Here is a 15,639-nt window from a genome sequence, read left to right on the forward strand (position 1 = left end):
TGGGTTAATACCTGAACATTACACTCTCTGTATCAGTGTTGTACACCTGGTTGAACTGCTCCCAGGTTTGTTCTGGAGTGAATCCAGGTAAGTCAGTGATCTAACCTGAGGATCAGATGTTAGACTCATGACACAGAAAGGTCACATATGGTGACTGTGCTTCAAAACATGACGGTATAAATCACGGAATATTACATTCTAGAAATCCTCTCAGCGGTTACATAAGGACACGGTGAAGTTTAATTTTAAAAGGAGATTTATTTTAGACGCTGCATTCCACAGAACACGTCTGACAGAGGTCACGTATGATCAAAACATCCTGAAAACACGGAAACATCAGATTTAAAGCACATTATGAAAATGCTCACATCATCATCAAACTGCTGATTCTGAACATTGAAGTGAAACTTATTGAACATTTAAAGCACAACACTGACACACTGATTTAACCTGCATGAAGCCTTTATGGTCTGAACGTGCTGCATCCATCCTCACCACAAATAAAGACTTTCATCAACTAAACGCGGTGTAATGCACTTTAGCATTATGTAAGATAAGGCAGGTAAGCAGTTTGTTTTTTTCAGAGCAGGCAGCTGGATTAGGATTACCACTGAAATCTTTATTTGATTGGCTTCGTGCTTTTTTGTGAAATAAAAAAAGAACGTTCCACAGAAAGGTAATAATCCAAATAATCCAGAACAGACAGAGCACAACAGAATGTAGAGACACACAGACACACACAGACACACACTGTACATGCAGTCCATCATAAAATATGTATTTATTTGTAAACCATATTTGTCATAAATTCACAGCCTTACCTTCTCTTGTGGTTTGAAATATGTGGACTCTTTTTTAGAGCCAGATTGAGAAAAAATATTTGAGATTTCAAGAATAAAGTCAGAAATTTGATGGAATAGTCACACAAGATAAAACTCATACATTTCTAAAATTGAAGTCACAGATTTACGAGAATAAGCCCTTCTTTTTTATTTAAGTAATAAATTTACAAGAATATTTTTTGTAACTAATTTTATTGAAAGAAAATTGTACGTTATATGCCAGCTTAGAAAAAAATATTCAAAATATTTTTTCCCCTTTAATCTGCTTCTTTGCCGTAAATCTACGTAACTTGCTCAAACTTGCCACCATAGTTTTAATTCATGACTTGATTTTTATATGTTTTTTGATTACTTCTTTAGAAATTCTAACTTGATTTTTTACTTTTTTGACTTGGAGAATGTAGCACAAATTTAGTCTCTGGACTTGTAAATTTACAACTTTAATCTTAAAAAACTTTCACTTAAATTTCTCAGATTTACAACTTTATGTGCACAAATTTTGGGGGGAAATTTATGACTTAATTCTTATCAATTTAAAACTCTGTTCTTGAAATCTCGTTATTTTTCTGATGGCCCTTATTCTCTGTCACAAACTTCAGTATTTGCTGCATGTGCTCTTTTTTTTCGTCTCCATCATAAAGATAATCTCCGTACATTTACCAAAAATAAAACACAACATGGTACAGTACAAACACCTGTGGCCTCAGGTATGGGCCGTGAGACATGAAACACATGGAGCCTGTCTGTACAAATGTACACTGATCATTCCAGGTGTTTCACCGTTAGGCACTAAAAGGTGTTTCAGAGGGTTTAAACCACCTTTTTCCTCCGGACTGATCCAGAACAGACCCGGGCCTGAACCTGATCCACCGAGAGCGGGGACAGATTCACATCCAAACACTGAGAGTGTTCACAGCTGAGGTTTCTGGGTTCTGTACATGTAAAATCTCTCTTTGTGTTTTCGAGAGAGTTTGTAGTTTATTCTGTCTCTGAAGCAGAATTCTTTCTACGATTTCAACATCAAACAACCATCATGGTTCACAAACTGAGCAGCTCTCCTTAAACAGTTAAAGCAACAAAGTCAAACATGCATATTTCACCAAAATGAACCAGCAAAATATGAAAATATATCATATTCATTCTGAGATCACTGTGCTTCAGAATCTGTATCGAAAATAAAAGTTTTATCAATTATCACTTTTTTTGTTTCGTTTCCTCAAACTGGAAAAGTGTGGATTGAAACTGAAGTTGAAAATTGAAACTACAGATCATTGAACTTTACAACAGGTAAACAGCAGAGTATGTTGGATGGCATTCAGTGAGCTAATGTTGGCAATGAAAGGGTTAATTTAGGAGGAACATGCTGGTACTCTGATCCGTTTCTGTTTTCTGGACTCAGACGGTGATGTTTGAACTTTTCCTTGAATTGTTCGGTCACAGAAGACGTCTGAGCTGTCCCTGGATCAGTGTGATCTAAAAGCTCTTTGTGTGTTTAAATGCAGCCGACTGATCCCAGCTCAGTTTGTCTAAATGTCCAGATCCACGGGTCGAACCTCGCCTGTTTTGTTCTCCTTCACCCACAGCTCTCTGTCTTTGCCTGGGTCCACGTTCTGCAGCAGCTGATCCACTGGCTCCACCGTCTGAAGAACAAGAGACAGAAAAAAAAAAAAATTAAAACACGTTCAAAGTCTTCAACTTCTCAGCTCATTTCTTGTCATTTAGCTTTGGCTGACGAGGATTAAATTGGATCTATATCAGCAGTTTTGACAGCGAGAATGAAATCAGTGCAGCTCAAAATATTTGCCTGAAGCTGCTCACAGGTTTTACCTGATGTGTTTACGTGATGATTATCACATGATTTGTTTCTTTAATGAGCAAATTGAATAATTTTAAAATTGTGAAGTAAAAAAAAGAAAAGCTTGGGGATAATCTTTTAAGAGTGCTGGAGTTCTTTTATTTCACATGTTATTCATATTTTTATACACAGTAAAAGTCAATTTATTTCATTTATTCATTTTATATTCTATTGGTCTTTATTATACCTTTTAATTGTGTTTTATGTTCTAAATTGTTTTTTATTTTTTATTGTTTTATGTTTTTATTTTACATTTAATGCTCTTTTGTCTCATGTTAGCTGCTATGTATGTTAATAAATTAATTTATTTTTTCTGTGCAGCACTTTGGTCAACAGGGTCTGCTTTTGAAGTGCTTCACAAATAAAGTTGAAAGTTAGATATTAATTGAACATTTAAGCTCTAGCCTCTGCTTTGGGTCTATGCTAGAAAAGTGACAAATTGAAAAGAGTATAACTTCATATCTACAAGTTCAGTTTGAATTATTCTGGTGTCATAATCAATATGTCTTAATAAAAGGAACGCTTGTAAAATGTATTCAGAGGCATCAGTTTTTATGTCACTGGCTCAAAGTAATGACTTGATGGCACCTGTAGCTGAGTTTCTCATTTAATCTGATTTGTAATGTGTTTTTATTTTTTACGTGATAAGTGCTTCGTTTTATGCCTTTAGTTACGGAGCGACCTCAAAGTCCCCCAGGTGGAGGACTTTAGGGTTTAAAGGGTTAAAGAAAGATGATAAAGATATGAAAAATAAAGTTTCACTCACGCTCTGGTTGAACATATCTGTTTCGTGTCTCAGAGTCGTGTACTGACGTAAATGCTGCTGAATCCACTCGATCCGCTCCACCTCCAGCTTCTCCAGCTCCTGCAAACAAACACAAACACACAAAATAATGTTGAAGTGGCTTCAAACACATCAGTCCATAGGTATTCAAAATCATTCTGATTATAAAGATCATCAAGCACTTCAGCTTTATTTGTCAGAGGGATCGCTAAGTACTGAAATGTATTATTTATAATGAAGATCAACAATCATTATACTGTTGTTACAGTCTCCTCACTCACTGTTAAACCTGATAAGTAATGATGAGGGTGAAGATGATGAAGATGAAATGACTTATTTACCATGCTGCTGGTCACCATCTCTTCAAACCATTTAGACTGAGTCTGGTTGTAGAGGTCGATGCAGCGCATCAGGTCATCACCTAGGCAACATGAGGGGAGAGGTCAAAGGTCAACAGAGAAACAACAATGAGACAAGATTATCAATAAAGGATACTTTGCATGAATAATTAGTACAGCATTTCTGCTGAGTTGACTTATTTTGGTTTCATTACAGGCTGTTACAGACTTGTTAGTAGTGACAAACTGCGTAAGCCATGGGCGTCATGAACCACTGTGTTTCTATACAACATCAAACTGTTATGGAAATTTAAATAATGGAGCCAGGGAAAGGCACCATATCACTTCAGAAGAAATATTCAAAGTGTTAAGACAAAAAAATAAGACTGTAAACTTTAAAACATTTCAAACATCAACACACTAAAATGTTGGAGAAAAAAAAATCCAATTACATATAAGTGCTGTAACTCAGAGAGTCCAGCAGAGGGAGCTCTGACGTCTCTGAAGAATGAAATTGATCAGTCATTTAGTTTATATCAAAAACAAACAAATAGAAGTGGCTTCACTGCTCATGAACACTGTTAAATTTTAAGCTTTGAGTGATGATATTAAAGGAAGTATAATGGACAATCTGAAAAAACATCCTAGATAATCTCAAAGATCAATTTTTAACCAAACTGTCTCATTTTTAAGCTTCTTACGTTTTCTTTTCCCTCTGAGTGTTTGACTGTTTTAACGATAAGTTGAGGGAGGATCAGAGACACAGCGACTGTGCTCCACCCTTGAAAAGCAGTATTTTAGAGGTTTAGGAGGGGTAATAATTGTAAGCAGCGCTGTGATTGGTTCTTATCAAACACAGTGACCTGTGACCCAGTGCAGTGGCCTTTGACCCCTGACCTGCCTGTGTGGACTTCCTGCGGGCCTTCTTGATGTCCTCCTCCGTCTTGTTGCTCAGTTTGACCTCCAGCTGCTGAGTCTTCAAATCCAGGTCCTTCTGACGGTCTGCAAGGGCTTTACGCGCCTACACACACACACATACGCACACACACAAACGCACACACACACACCCAGTCAGTAATCCTCAGATTAAGTGTACCTTCATGTAATACTGTCACCTTTAATCTGTCTTTAATCCTTTTTATTCACTTTCCTCTTTTCTGTTTTGACAGGATGAAACACACACAGTCAGAGTGTTTCAAACTCTGACACACACACTCACTCACCCACCCACACACACACACACAAGCTGTGTCACAGCTCAAGGGCTGCATCCTTCAGAGGATGCTTTAAACACAGACTGTGTCACAGCAGAGGGTCGAGGGATGTCCCATCAGCTGGCAGACAAATGTCTCTCAGTTTTCTGAGGCCTTTGAGGATACAACCAGCGCATCCTTCTGGGAACTACATTTCCCATAATTCTTTGCAGACCAAACCAAATGAAATAGTGGATTTAAGTATGTGTATTCGTTTTAAGCTTGGTGCCTTTTTCTTTAGGCTGCTGAAAAACCTGAGTCTATATTTCCTTCACTGAGCTCCTGAGACACGACAGCCTGTTACAGATGAGATGTCCCTTACTCACTGTTTAAATCAGAGGATGTGTGTGTTTCAGCATAATATACAGATGTATTTATAAATGTGTCAGTTTGTGATCAAACTCAAACCAAAGAGGCTTCAACAAAGATTAAAATGAAACAAGTTTATTTTCAAGTAAAAGAGATGTGGATGATCAAAAGTTGTCACTTCTATTTTAATTCCTCCCCTCTCAGTGGATGTGTGTGAAAGTGTGTGAATGTGTGTGTGTGTGTGTGTGTGTGTGTGTGTGTGTGTGTGTGTGTGTGTGTGTGTGTGTGTGTGTGTGTGTGTGTGTGTGTGTGTGTTTGTATTTACACTGATGTGTCTATAACTGCAGATCCTCTTTTAGAATCAGTCTGACTTTTGGAACTTTAAACAGATTTTAGTTTCTCTTTAGGTTTCCTTTAAAAGGGCCATGACCTCTGGGATTATGATGGTAATCTGTAGGGTTATAATTTGGTATTTGATTGATATTTCAGACAGAGTACCTTTTCCACACCTGCGTAGCGGCTGGTCAGCTGCTTCCTGAGGTCGGTGAGTTGATGTTCGTACTTCTTCAGGTCCTTTTTGAAGTTGTCTCCTCTGAAGGTCAGCAGAGGTTTCTCCACCTCAGAGTGCAGCTGGAGGTCAGATTATATCAGAGTGTAAATAATCTGATTTGAAATCAGCAGTTTTTCTGAAACCTAACAGCTTTTACTCTGGGACACATAAAGATACATGATAAAACATCAAATTTTCCATCAATCACTTTAACAAGTTTAAAATCCTATGACTCAGAGCTAAAAGCCTTTGTCCTCTTGATGTCTCTGCTGCCCTCTAGTGGAGGAGGCTTGTCTGTACACACAGGTGAACACTGGTAACTCAGCTCACATTATATCATCTAACACCACAGCCAGTTTAAAAAGTGAATATAAACAGTTGAGAAGGAGAATTATATCTACTTTTCTACATTTCTTCAGGCATGTTTTACCTTGTTGGAGAACTTCAGATGAACTTCTGCTTCATCATGAAGACTCTTCTTCAACTGTGTCCACGCTTCTCCCAGAGTCCTGAAAACAGAACAATCACACTGACTGAACACCTTTAACTCCCCTTTGATACTTTATAAAACTACTGAGGACTTTAGTTTTAACATAACATTTTTCGTCTGATAAAACTAAAACAAAAGTACAGCTTGAATTAAAAGTTTTCTAAATACTTTGCTGTCATCCAGTCGATTATTAACTAAACTTGTCTGTTTCTCCATCTGAGTCATGTCATTGTTCGCTATTTGTCAGATTTCTGTGACAGCCTTTGTGCTGTGCTTCACAAAGCATCATGGGAAATAATCTATTTTAACTCTTCATCCTTTGTTCTCTGTTTCTATTCAAATTAAGACTTGTTGTGCAGTTTTTTTACTCACCCCTCCTCCAGAGCTGCCAGCGGGCTCAGGGACAGCTTCGACAGGTTTTTGGCGTACTCTTCTTCGATCTTTATCCTGAATCAGAGACGAGGGAGAAAAAAACCCTGAAATCTGAGCTCAGGATCATCAGAGGATGAAGCTGCTTTGATGAGGAGGAGCTTGAACTCTTTTGTAATTTTGGACTGAAGGATTACAAATGAAAACATGATATCAGGGTTTCAAAAACTGTTGTGTAACCTAAACGTTAAAATGACTAGAATTTAATGACAAATTTATTTATTTATTTATTTAAATTTATTTTTTTGAAGTTTTACCTCTCGTGGATGAACTCAGACATCTCTTTCTGCATCTGTTTCCCCTTTAGCTGCTTTTGGACCAGGACCTCAAAGCCCACCACCGACGTTGTCCCCTGAGGGTCCTTTTTGTCCGTCTGAGGAAGAGATCACAAAGCTGACAGCCAATCCACAGGAAGCTTATACTGAGTGTCACTGATTTCCTTCTGAAAAAGTTTTGTCATCAAACGTGGCCCACCAGCAACTTAACAGATTGTTTCAAAGAAGTATTAACTTTATTTGTTATTAGTTTAATCATTTTAGGAATATTAAAGCTGGGCCTGTAATGAGGACCAAAGTGACAGACAAGCTAAAATGCTGCAGCCCAGTTAAACATAAAATTCTTTGTGTTTGTAGTAGGAACTGAAAGTCCGGACTGACCCAGAAATAGTCGCAGTAACTCCATTCGTTTGGTTTCAGCAGCTGCTGCTCTGGACCCTCACCAGGAAGAGGAAACGTCACCCCGTTTATCTGAGGACGCCAGGAACGGACAAGGAGTGAGGGGAAGAAGAGAGAAAGAAAGAGATTTGTTTTCCTCATATGACACACACACACATTTCATAGTCATAAGAACATGTGTTCACTCAGTCTGAATCCACTGAGACTTCACTTTCTCTCAGGCTGTTATTATGTAATATCACCATCTGTGTCATCACACACACACACACACACACACACACACACACACACACACACACACACACACACACACACACACACACACACACACACACACACACACACACACACACACACAAACATACTTGCAACAAAGCTGTACAGGATAGAAAATGGTTATACTTTTTTGTATCTTTCTGGTAAAGAATTTTAAAAAATACTGTTTGAAAGATATTTTCCCAGAAAAGTCCAAATCTTTCATTCTCTTTTCTCTGTGAATCTGTTACTGTGCCGATTTAAATAAATGCGTGGGCAGAAACTATCAGGGTAAAAACATGAGGCTTATACTGAAGCCCTGACTGCACGACCTCTTTTGTCCACAAGAGTCTCGGTCTGAAACAGAGTAAATTTCCCACAGTACCATGTTTAAATATTACACCACAGCAACACCCTAACCACCCAAAACAAAAAGTTAAAAGGAAAAAAAAAAAGGATAGGAAAATAGGTTGGCAAGCTATGTTAAATTCACTTAGCATGAGATGACTTCTTCCTTTTCTCCACCTCCACCATCCAATCCGATTATTATTCTCATCCAGTCTCATCATTTTCAAAGATGATGATGATGATGATGAATAAATCCATCATGTCCATATCCCTTAGTGCCATAATCATCTATATATGTTACATTTATAATCATTAATTTCATACTCATCATCATCATCTCTATTCTCATGCTCTCTAATGATCATAAACATCTTTACAACCATCATCAGTAACATTATCTTATAGTGATTGTTATTACAACCTCATCTTTTTCCTCATCTTTATCCTCTTCATCATTTTCATCAGGATCACTATCCTCCTTAAATTCATCTAGATCCTATCAAATCCTGGTTGTACCTTTTATCGTTCTTGTCCTTCACAAGATGATCCTTCTTGTTATAGCTACCATAATCATTACTATCAACATCCTTTTTGTCGTCATCATCCTCACATTCCTTACCAAAACCTTAATGCTTCTCCTCTTTATCAGCTCTTTCCCCCTTACAATCATAAACCTTTTATCATAAAAACAAATAATGATCAGTATTATGAATTTCGTCATCGTTGTGATTATTTTTATGATCTCTGTCATCATTCTCATCATTCTTATCCTTATCATCCCCACTATTCTCAGTGTCATCATTGTATTTTTCATCCATTTACCCTTTCCCATCCTTATCACCATCTATAGTCTTTTCATAATTCCCATCATTCCCCTCAGTTTTACTCTCTTTATCTTCATTCTCATCTTTTCTCAGCCCTCAGAATACTTTATCGATCCCCGAGGGGAAGTTTCATTTCAGTTACATCCCTTTCAAGATATATAGGACGACAAACATGGGGAAACACAGATATGGGATGAAGCTAGGAGCTGCCAGCTACCCAGTGCCCCTTTACAATAGATATGAAAAAAACACAACACTGGGAGAAGAAAGGGGAAAAAAAGGTCAATTCCAGACTATTCCCAACAGGGTGTGTAGTTTGAGATCAAGAAAAAATAAAATCACCTCAACATATAAGCATATGATAACAACAGACAAAAACTTGCGGTAGCTCTCAACCTTATCATGTTATCGTTATCATTATATCACTGAAGTTTACATGAAACCTCTCACACACAAACTGACCCTCTCTATCCTTGTTTACATTATGTGGTCTGACTTAAATCAGATAAAAGCATCTATTAACGCACAAAAACATAATGAGTAACTCCGTTATATAACCACCAAGTTGTAAACACATAGATGATATTCTCTAAACACACACACACAACTGAACTCTGCATGTTAAATTTCTCTCTCTCAGGTCACTGATCATCATGGACCCTATATTTACCATAACACCGCTCCCTGCCTTTTTTATCACATCACTGACTCTGTGAGTGAGTCTGAAAACACTTTATCCCTGTGACACACACTGCAGTTAACTTCAACACTCTTATGACGATCCTGTGTGCTGCGCTTCATCCTTTGTTAAAATAAGAACAATCAGGGGAAAAAAAGAGGATTTGAACAAAGGGAACATTTTGTCCTCTCTTTGTTTGCAAACAATCAGACCAATCAGAGCTCAGCTTAAGGCGCCGTGTGTTGTTTGCTTGTTTATTTGTTTATTTGTTGATGTACATAGAAATAATAAAGGAGGGATGAGGAGTGTGACATTCTGATGTGTCTGATGATGACGAGTTGAATGTTTCAGATGAGTGTAGGATTTTCTGCTGGTGTTGCTAAGCAACAAATTATTTCATATACACATATACGCACATGCAAATGTACACACACATTCACACACACATGCAGCTTTCTGACACACAGGCTCCACGTCTGACAGGCAGCAACAAGTCACAGAGGGAAACATATTTCATTCTGTTTGACTTCATAACATGAGACTATTACATGTCACTAACATTAAACACTGTGATGGAGCTGCAGGTGTGAGTGAAGGTGAGAACAAGGTCACAGCCATGTCATGTGACTGTGAGGGTCATGTGACCCTGTGAGGGTCCATCTCCACAGCAGTGGGTGTGAGCTTCTCCATGGTGACCGTGCAGGTTGTGTAACACGCAGAGAAGAAAAAAACACCTGAGAGGACTGACGTCATGTTTGTTTTCCAGGTTTCATCACCTGAGTGTTTGTTCATTAACAGAAAGACCTGTGTGTGTTCATTTCCTGTTTGTTTTTCAGAATAAAAGCCTCTCTGTGATGCCGTTAATTGGAGCTGATTGACATTTAACCTGGGGACAAACACAACGAACAGACCATGGATGTGAACAATAAAATCTGTTTTTTCTCTCATTGTGTTTTCAGTGAATGCTCCCCCCTCCCTCCTCCTCATCTTCCTCCCCTCATTGATCTGTGCTATAGCAGTCGTCACCATGGAAACTGGACCTGCTGCATCCTCACTGCTCTGCTGCTGGAGGGGTTTAGACCACAAAAACCTGACCGTTCCCCATCACACACAAACACACATCAATAACACACACACTAACACACACTGGTCAGCTTCATCCCCACGCCCCCTTTCATCTTTACCATCATCATCTTCACTGCAGATTATATAACAAGAGCCTCTGTCTGTGTTTGAAGATAAGGATGAAGATATATTCCCTCCTCTTCATCAAGCCGAGACACAACTCTGAACTAAAGGCACAAAGTGTTCGATTCCCAACGAGCTGCTATGACCCGCTCTGCCCCCACGGCTTGCTGTGGAGCTGAGAGGAAGAGGAGGAGGAAGAACAAATGCTGTCTGAAAACAAGACAGAATCATCACACACACACACACACACACACACACACACACACACACAGCCCAGAATGCACTGGGAGTGAATACAACACAGAACTTCTGAAGAAGAGACACAAGGAGGAAGAAGAGGAAGAACAGGATGAAGGTCTAGAAGAAGATGAGGAAGATAAAGATGAAGGTGGTTTCTACTATGGAGCAGCAGAAGAAAACGAAGAAGAGGATGAAGAGGGATGATGGAGCTCCTAATTGTTCAGGAGATAACTGTGATGAAGATGATGGAGGTGATGAAGGTGGTGCGTGTACTCACGGTGGTTTTGGTCTCCTTCACCTCGTTGGTGGTCCTCTTGCCAGGAGAAGAGGGGGCCTGGGGGGCCAGACAGGACGGGTCATCAAAACTCTCCTCTGTGTCAAAACTGGCCTCCATCTTCATCATCCTCTTCCTCCTCCTGCTGCTTCCTCTCTCCTCCTCCTCTCCTCTGCACTGAGCCTGGCTTTCCCCTCCTCCTCCTCCTCTTTCTCTCTCACCCTCTCTCTCTCTCTGTGCAGTGAGTGGAGAGGAGTCGTGTGCAGGGGGAAGGAGGGGGGGAGGAGGGTGAGGAAGAGGAGGGTGCGCGTGTGTGGGTGTGATGAAGAGTATCCTCGAGTGAAGCTGCTGTCAGACGAGTTTTCAGGATGCTGCCTGTGAGGAGATCTGCATCCTCACCTTCCTCACCTTCCTCAACTCCACCCTGTGGTGTCCGTGCACAGAGGGAGGGAGGGAGGAGGAGGGAGGGAGGGGGAGGTACGGGTGAGGCGGGTGATGGATGGAGGTGTTGGAGAAAAATGGCGACAGTGTGGAAAAAAAACGACAAAAGGAAAAAAAACAAAGGAAAAACACAGAGGAAGAGAGAGGAGGAGGGAGTATTTACATGATTCCTTCCACGCCTCCTCGCTCCCAGGGAGTAAGAGGAGAGGGGGGGAGCAGATTGTGAGGGAGGAGATGGTGTGTGTGTGTGTGTGTGTGTGTGTGTGTGTGTGTGTGTGTGTGTGTGTGTGTGTGTGTGTGTGTGTGTGTGTGTGTGTGTGTGTGAGTGTGTGTGTATAAATGTTTGAATGATGATCCCTATAGACCGATTATTATCAAAGAGAAGGAGGGGAAACAAACAGCCAATCAGACACATCCAGTGTGTGTGTGTGTGTGTGTGTGTATATGTGTGCGTTTAGACTGAGCTGTATGCAAAACAGTTATTTCACAGTTTTTATGTTTATTAATATTTCTCTCTCAGTTGAATTCACACTGCTTGCGTAAAAGACTTTCATGAATGTTTTTTTCTTTGGAAAAATATCAAAAATTTCTCAGAGCATGTTTAAAATTTGGTGTTTTACTATTCACGGTTTTGTTGATGTGTATAAACGTTACCTTGTGACAGTTTCTTGTAATTTATGCTAATGCTGGGTCTAAAAGTAGTAACCATAAAATATACCTTTTTCAAACATGTTATGCTTTGAATAACATTTCCAGATGTTGAATAAATACCAAAAAATGAAAAATCATTTAAACAGAATAAAAATGTTTTTAACGAGAAAAAAGGACGGAATCCAAAACATTTCATTAAATAAACTTTTCGAAAAAGCATCAACCTGAAAAAAAAAAATAAAAAAAAATAAAAGACTTTTTACAAAATGCAAAAAATATTTCCTAAAATGAACTGCTATTTTAAAAGCATTTGCATTTATGCATGGTAAAAAAATAAATAAAATAAAATAAAAAAAAAACAAAAAAAAAACATGAAATACTCAAATATTTTTTGCATTTTTTTTTACAAAATGCAGAAAATATTTTCGATAATGGACTATGAAAAAAAGCATTAGATTTTATGCATGGGAAAAAATAAACAAATTGAAAAAAAACCACCATACAACTAAAAAAGTTTTATCTCACACAACTGAATATGAAAAAACACAATAAAACACACCAAATTAAGAAAAAAACATGCAAAATATTTGAAAGATGTTTAAAAAAATACCCCCCCCCCCCCCCCCCCCCCAAAAAAAAAAAAAAAAAAAAATAATAATAATAATAATAATAATAATAATAATAATTAAATAAAAATAAAATAAATGAAATGAAATAAAATAAATATATAAAAATTGTTGTAAACTAAAACAAAGTTAATTTTTCCTTTTTGTTAAATTTATTTTGTTTGGTCTGTGTACATAGTTTTTAAATCTGTGAAAATTAATTAACTAAGAGCCATTAATATTATTACATTATGCTAACACACTAAATTTCAGTTCAGGAGTAACACTGAATGCACGCTCTGTGGTTGTGATCCTCAACCGGAAGATTAGAAATGTTGTGGAGGTCAAGAAGAAGCAACCCTCTGAGTTGAAACTGAAAAAGAAATTGAAAATGGTTTCTATCAATGACCCAATTCAACATTTTACAAAGCTATAAAACTCTAAAACATTAAAGTCTCTTATTCTATCAGTTGTATTTAGTTGTGTTTTGTCTTTATTTATATTTAATTTATTCACTGATGTACAAAAAATGCAGAGTTGGAAAAAGCTTTAATTCCCAGTCAAACACATTAAAGGGAGGATTTAATGAGTCTGAACAGTTCATGCCCTGTTTCCAGCTTAAATGTCTCGGCTTCATCTGTGACTCATAGGCCGACACACACACAGTCACAGAGAAACACACGAGTCACTTTGCTTTAAGGCACGTTCAGAAAACTGTGACCTCTTATCTCAGCATGTGTTTAATCAGCAGCAGGTCAGCGTAAAGACGATGAGTCACATTTTTACCCCAAAAATGCTCTAAAATGCCAGACGCAGATTTTCTTTTTTTCATATAATCAGACGAGGAATAAATCTTGAGGATTATAATGAATGTCTGAAAGTTTAACAGATAAATCTCTACGAATATTTCATTTTGTTGCATTTTTGTTGAGTTTCTTGAATCTATGTGAAATATTTGTTAAGTGACAGGATGGGCGCTCAGTGTTCTGTAGGGTCTGGTGATTCAAGCACACACAAATACACAAACACACACACACACACGAATGTACAGACACTCACAGAGACACCATCTGCTGCAAACAGGAAGCATAAAGAAAAACAAATAGAGACAACACCATGTAACCAGTGTCAGTGAAATCTGAGTGTTTGTTTTCAGCCACGAAAAACAGCCTTAATTTGATCAGAAAAATAACAACATTTACAGAAAGGATAAAATAATAAAATAAGATAAGTAGTCAGAAATTAAAAGATGAAAAAGATGATTAAAAAAACAAAAGATTAGGAAGAAATGAAAACAAGCAGAATATTAATCTTCCTATTATTATACATCATGTTAATTACTGCAAACAAATCAACTTTCTAAAACAAATAAACAGTTCTTCATTGTTGCCGATTTCTTTAAATATAGATGATCCAGACTGTCTGAAAATCTCCAGAGAGACGTGATTTATACCCCCTCTTCTGCATTTGAAGCTACATTTCAGACGTGATTCCACTCAGCTGAGCAAGGAGTCCTTCACACCTCGGGGAGCACAAACACACCTCTCACAGAGTGCACACATGCATGCACACACACACACATACATGCGCACACCCACACGCATACACAGACTGCAGTGTTTTAGAGCTTCTTCCAGAGAGAAACAAACAGTGACAGCTGCTGAGGGTAAAAATAGATGTGTGTGTTATTCAATGGACGTCAGTGGGACGAGACTTTTTGGCTGAAAAACCGCACAAAGAAGGAAAACATTGAAACATGACATAACATTAAGAGCAACAAAAACAAACATCATAAAATGATACATTTCATAAAAAATGAAATGTATCATGAATATAAAAATAAAATTGACCATTAAAAAAAGTGCAGGAATTTTGAAGACGAGAAATAAATACAACAAAACAACATTAAAATCATCCAAGGATTAAGGCACAAAAACAAACATTAAGACATGGAAAAAAAAACAGATCAAACATTAAAAACAACAAATACACAAAATTACATTAAAAACAAAAATGTAAAAAAAACATATGACATTAAGAAAAAAAACTTTAAAAAACACGAGTGGTTTACCTTGTGAAAAAGCATCATTTTTCGAGGAAGCTCTGGATGGCAGGCTTTATCATTTTTTATGATTGGTTGAAAAACAGGTAAAGGTGTAACACTGTAAAATAAAGAACCAGGTGATGCTGCAGGGATCAGAGTCTAAATCTGAAAATATTTGACTGAGCTTCAAAGAGAAACCCAAACCTGCTCCTTAAGCCACTTTGATGTTAAGCTAACATCCTCATTGTCCTTTCTGACCTCACACTGACGTGACCTCACCGACCTCCTACGGTCTAACTTTAGACAGAAACAATAGGAAAGGAAGATGCTGGGCTCTGATTGGCTGTCCCTTTGTTAAGGTAGCTTCCTGTATTTCCTGTCAACTGTCTGTGATAATCCTGAAATAATCTCATCAATAATCCTGTAAATAAAGACAATAAATTCTGTTTCAAAAGAGTCGTTGAACTTTCCACGTCTGCTGCAGTTAACGGGAAGCTGTCCTGCGGTGAACTGTACCCTGAGGGATCTTTGACATTCCTCCCAAAAGTTTAAGCTTATTTTACTTC

General features: G+C 38.0%; 1 protein-coding gene across 1 annotated transcript; it reads right to left on the bottom strand.

Moving 5' to 3' along the window:
- Window positions 1–238: 238 nt before the first annotated feature.
- Window positions 239–11,822, bottom strand: gas7a (growth arrest-specific 7a). Its single transcript, XM_074697125.1, has 10 exons — window positions 11,336–11,822; window positions 7,507–7,596; window positions 7,108–7,223; window positions 6,794–6,868; window positions 6,362–6,440; window positions 5,880–6,011; window positions 4,717–4,840; window positions 3,823–3,902; window positions 3,464–3,562; window positions 239–2,482 (listed from the first exon to the last, which is right to left on the bottom strand). Exons 1-10 carry the CDS (start codon window positions 11,459–11,461, stop codon window positions 2,369–2,371), a joined length of 1,035 nt encoding a protein of 344 aa, XP_074553226.1. The 5' UTR covers window positions 11,462–11,822; the 3' UTR covers window positions 239–2,368.
- Between the last annotated feature and the right edge of the window lie 3,817 nt (window positions 11,823–15,639).

Source organism: Halichoeres trimaculatus, unplaced genomic scaffold (genome assembly GCF_033239565.1).
Source record: "Halichoeres trimaculatus isolate MK-OKI-2021-1 unplaced genomic scaffold, fHalTri1.1 fHalTri1_scaffold_20, whole genome shotgun sequence".
NCBI classification, from domain to species: domain Eukaryota; kingdom Metazoa; phylum Chordata; class Actinopteri; order Labriformes; family Labridae; genus Halichoeres; species Halichoeres trimaculatus.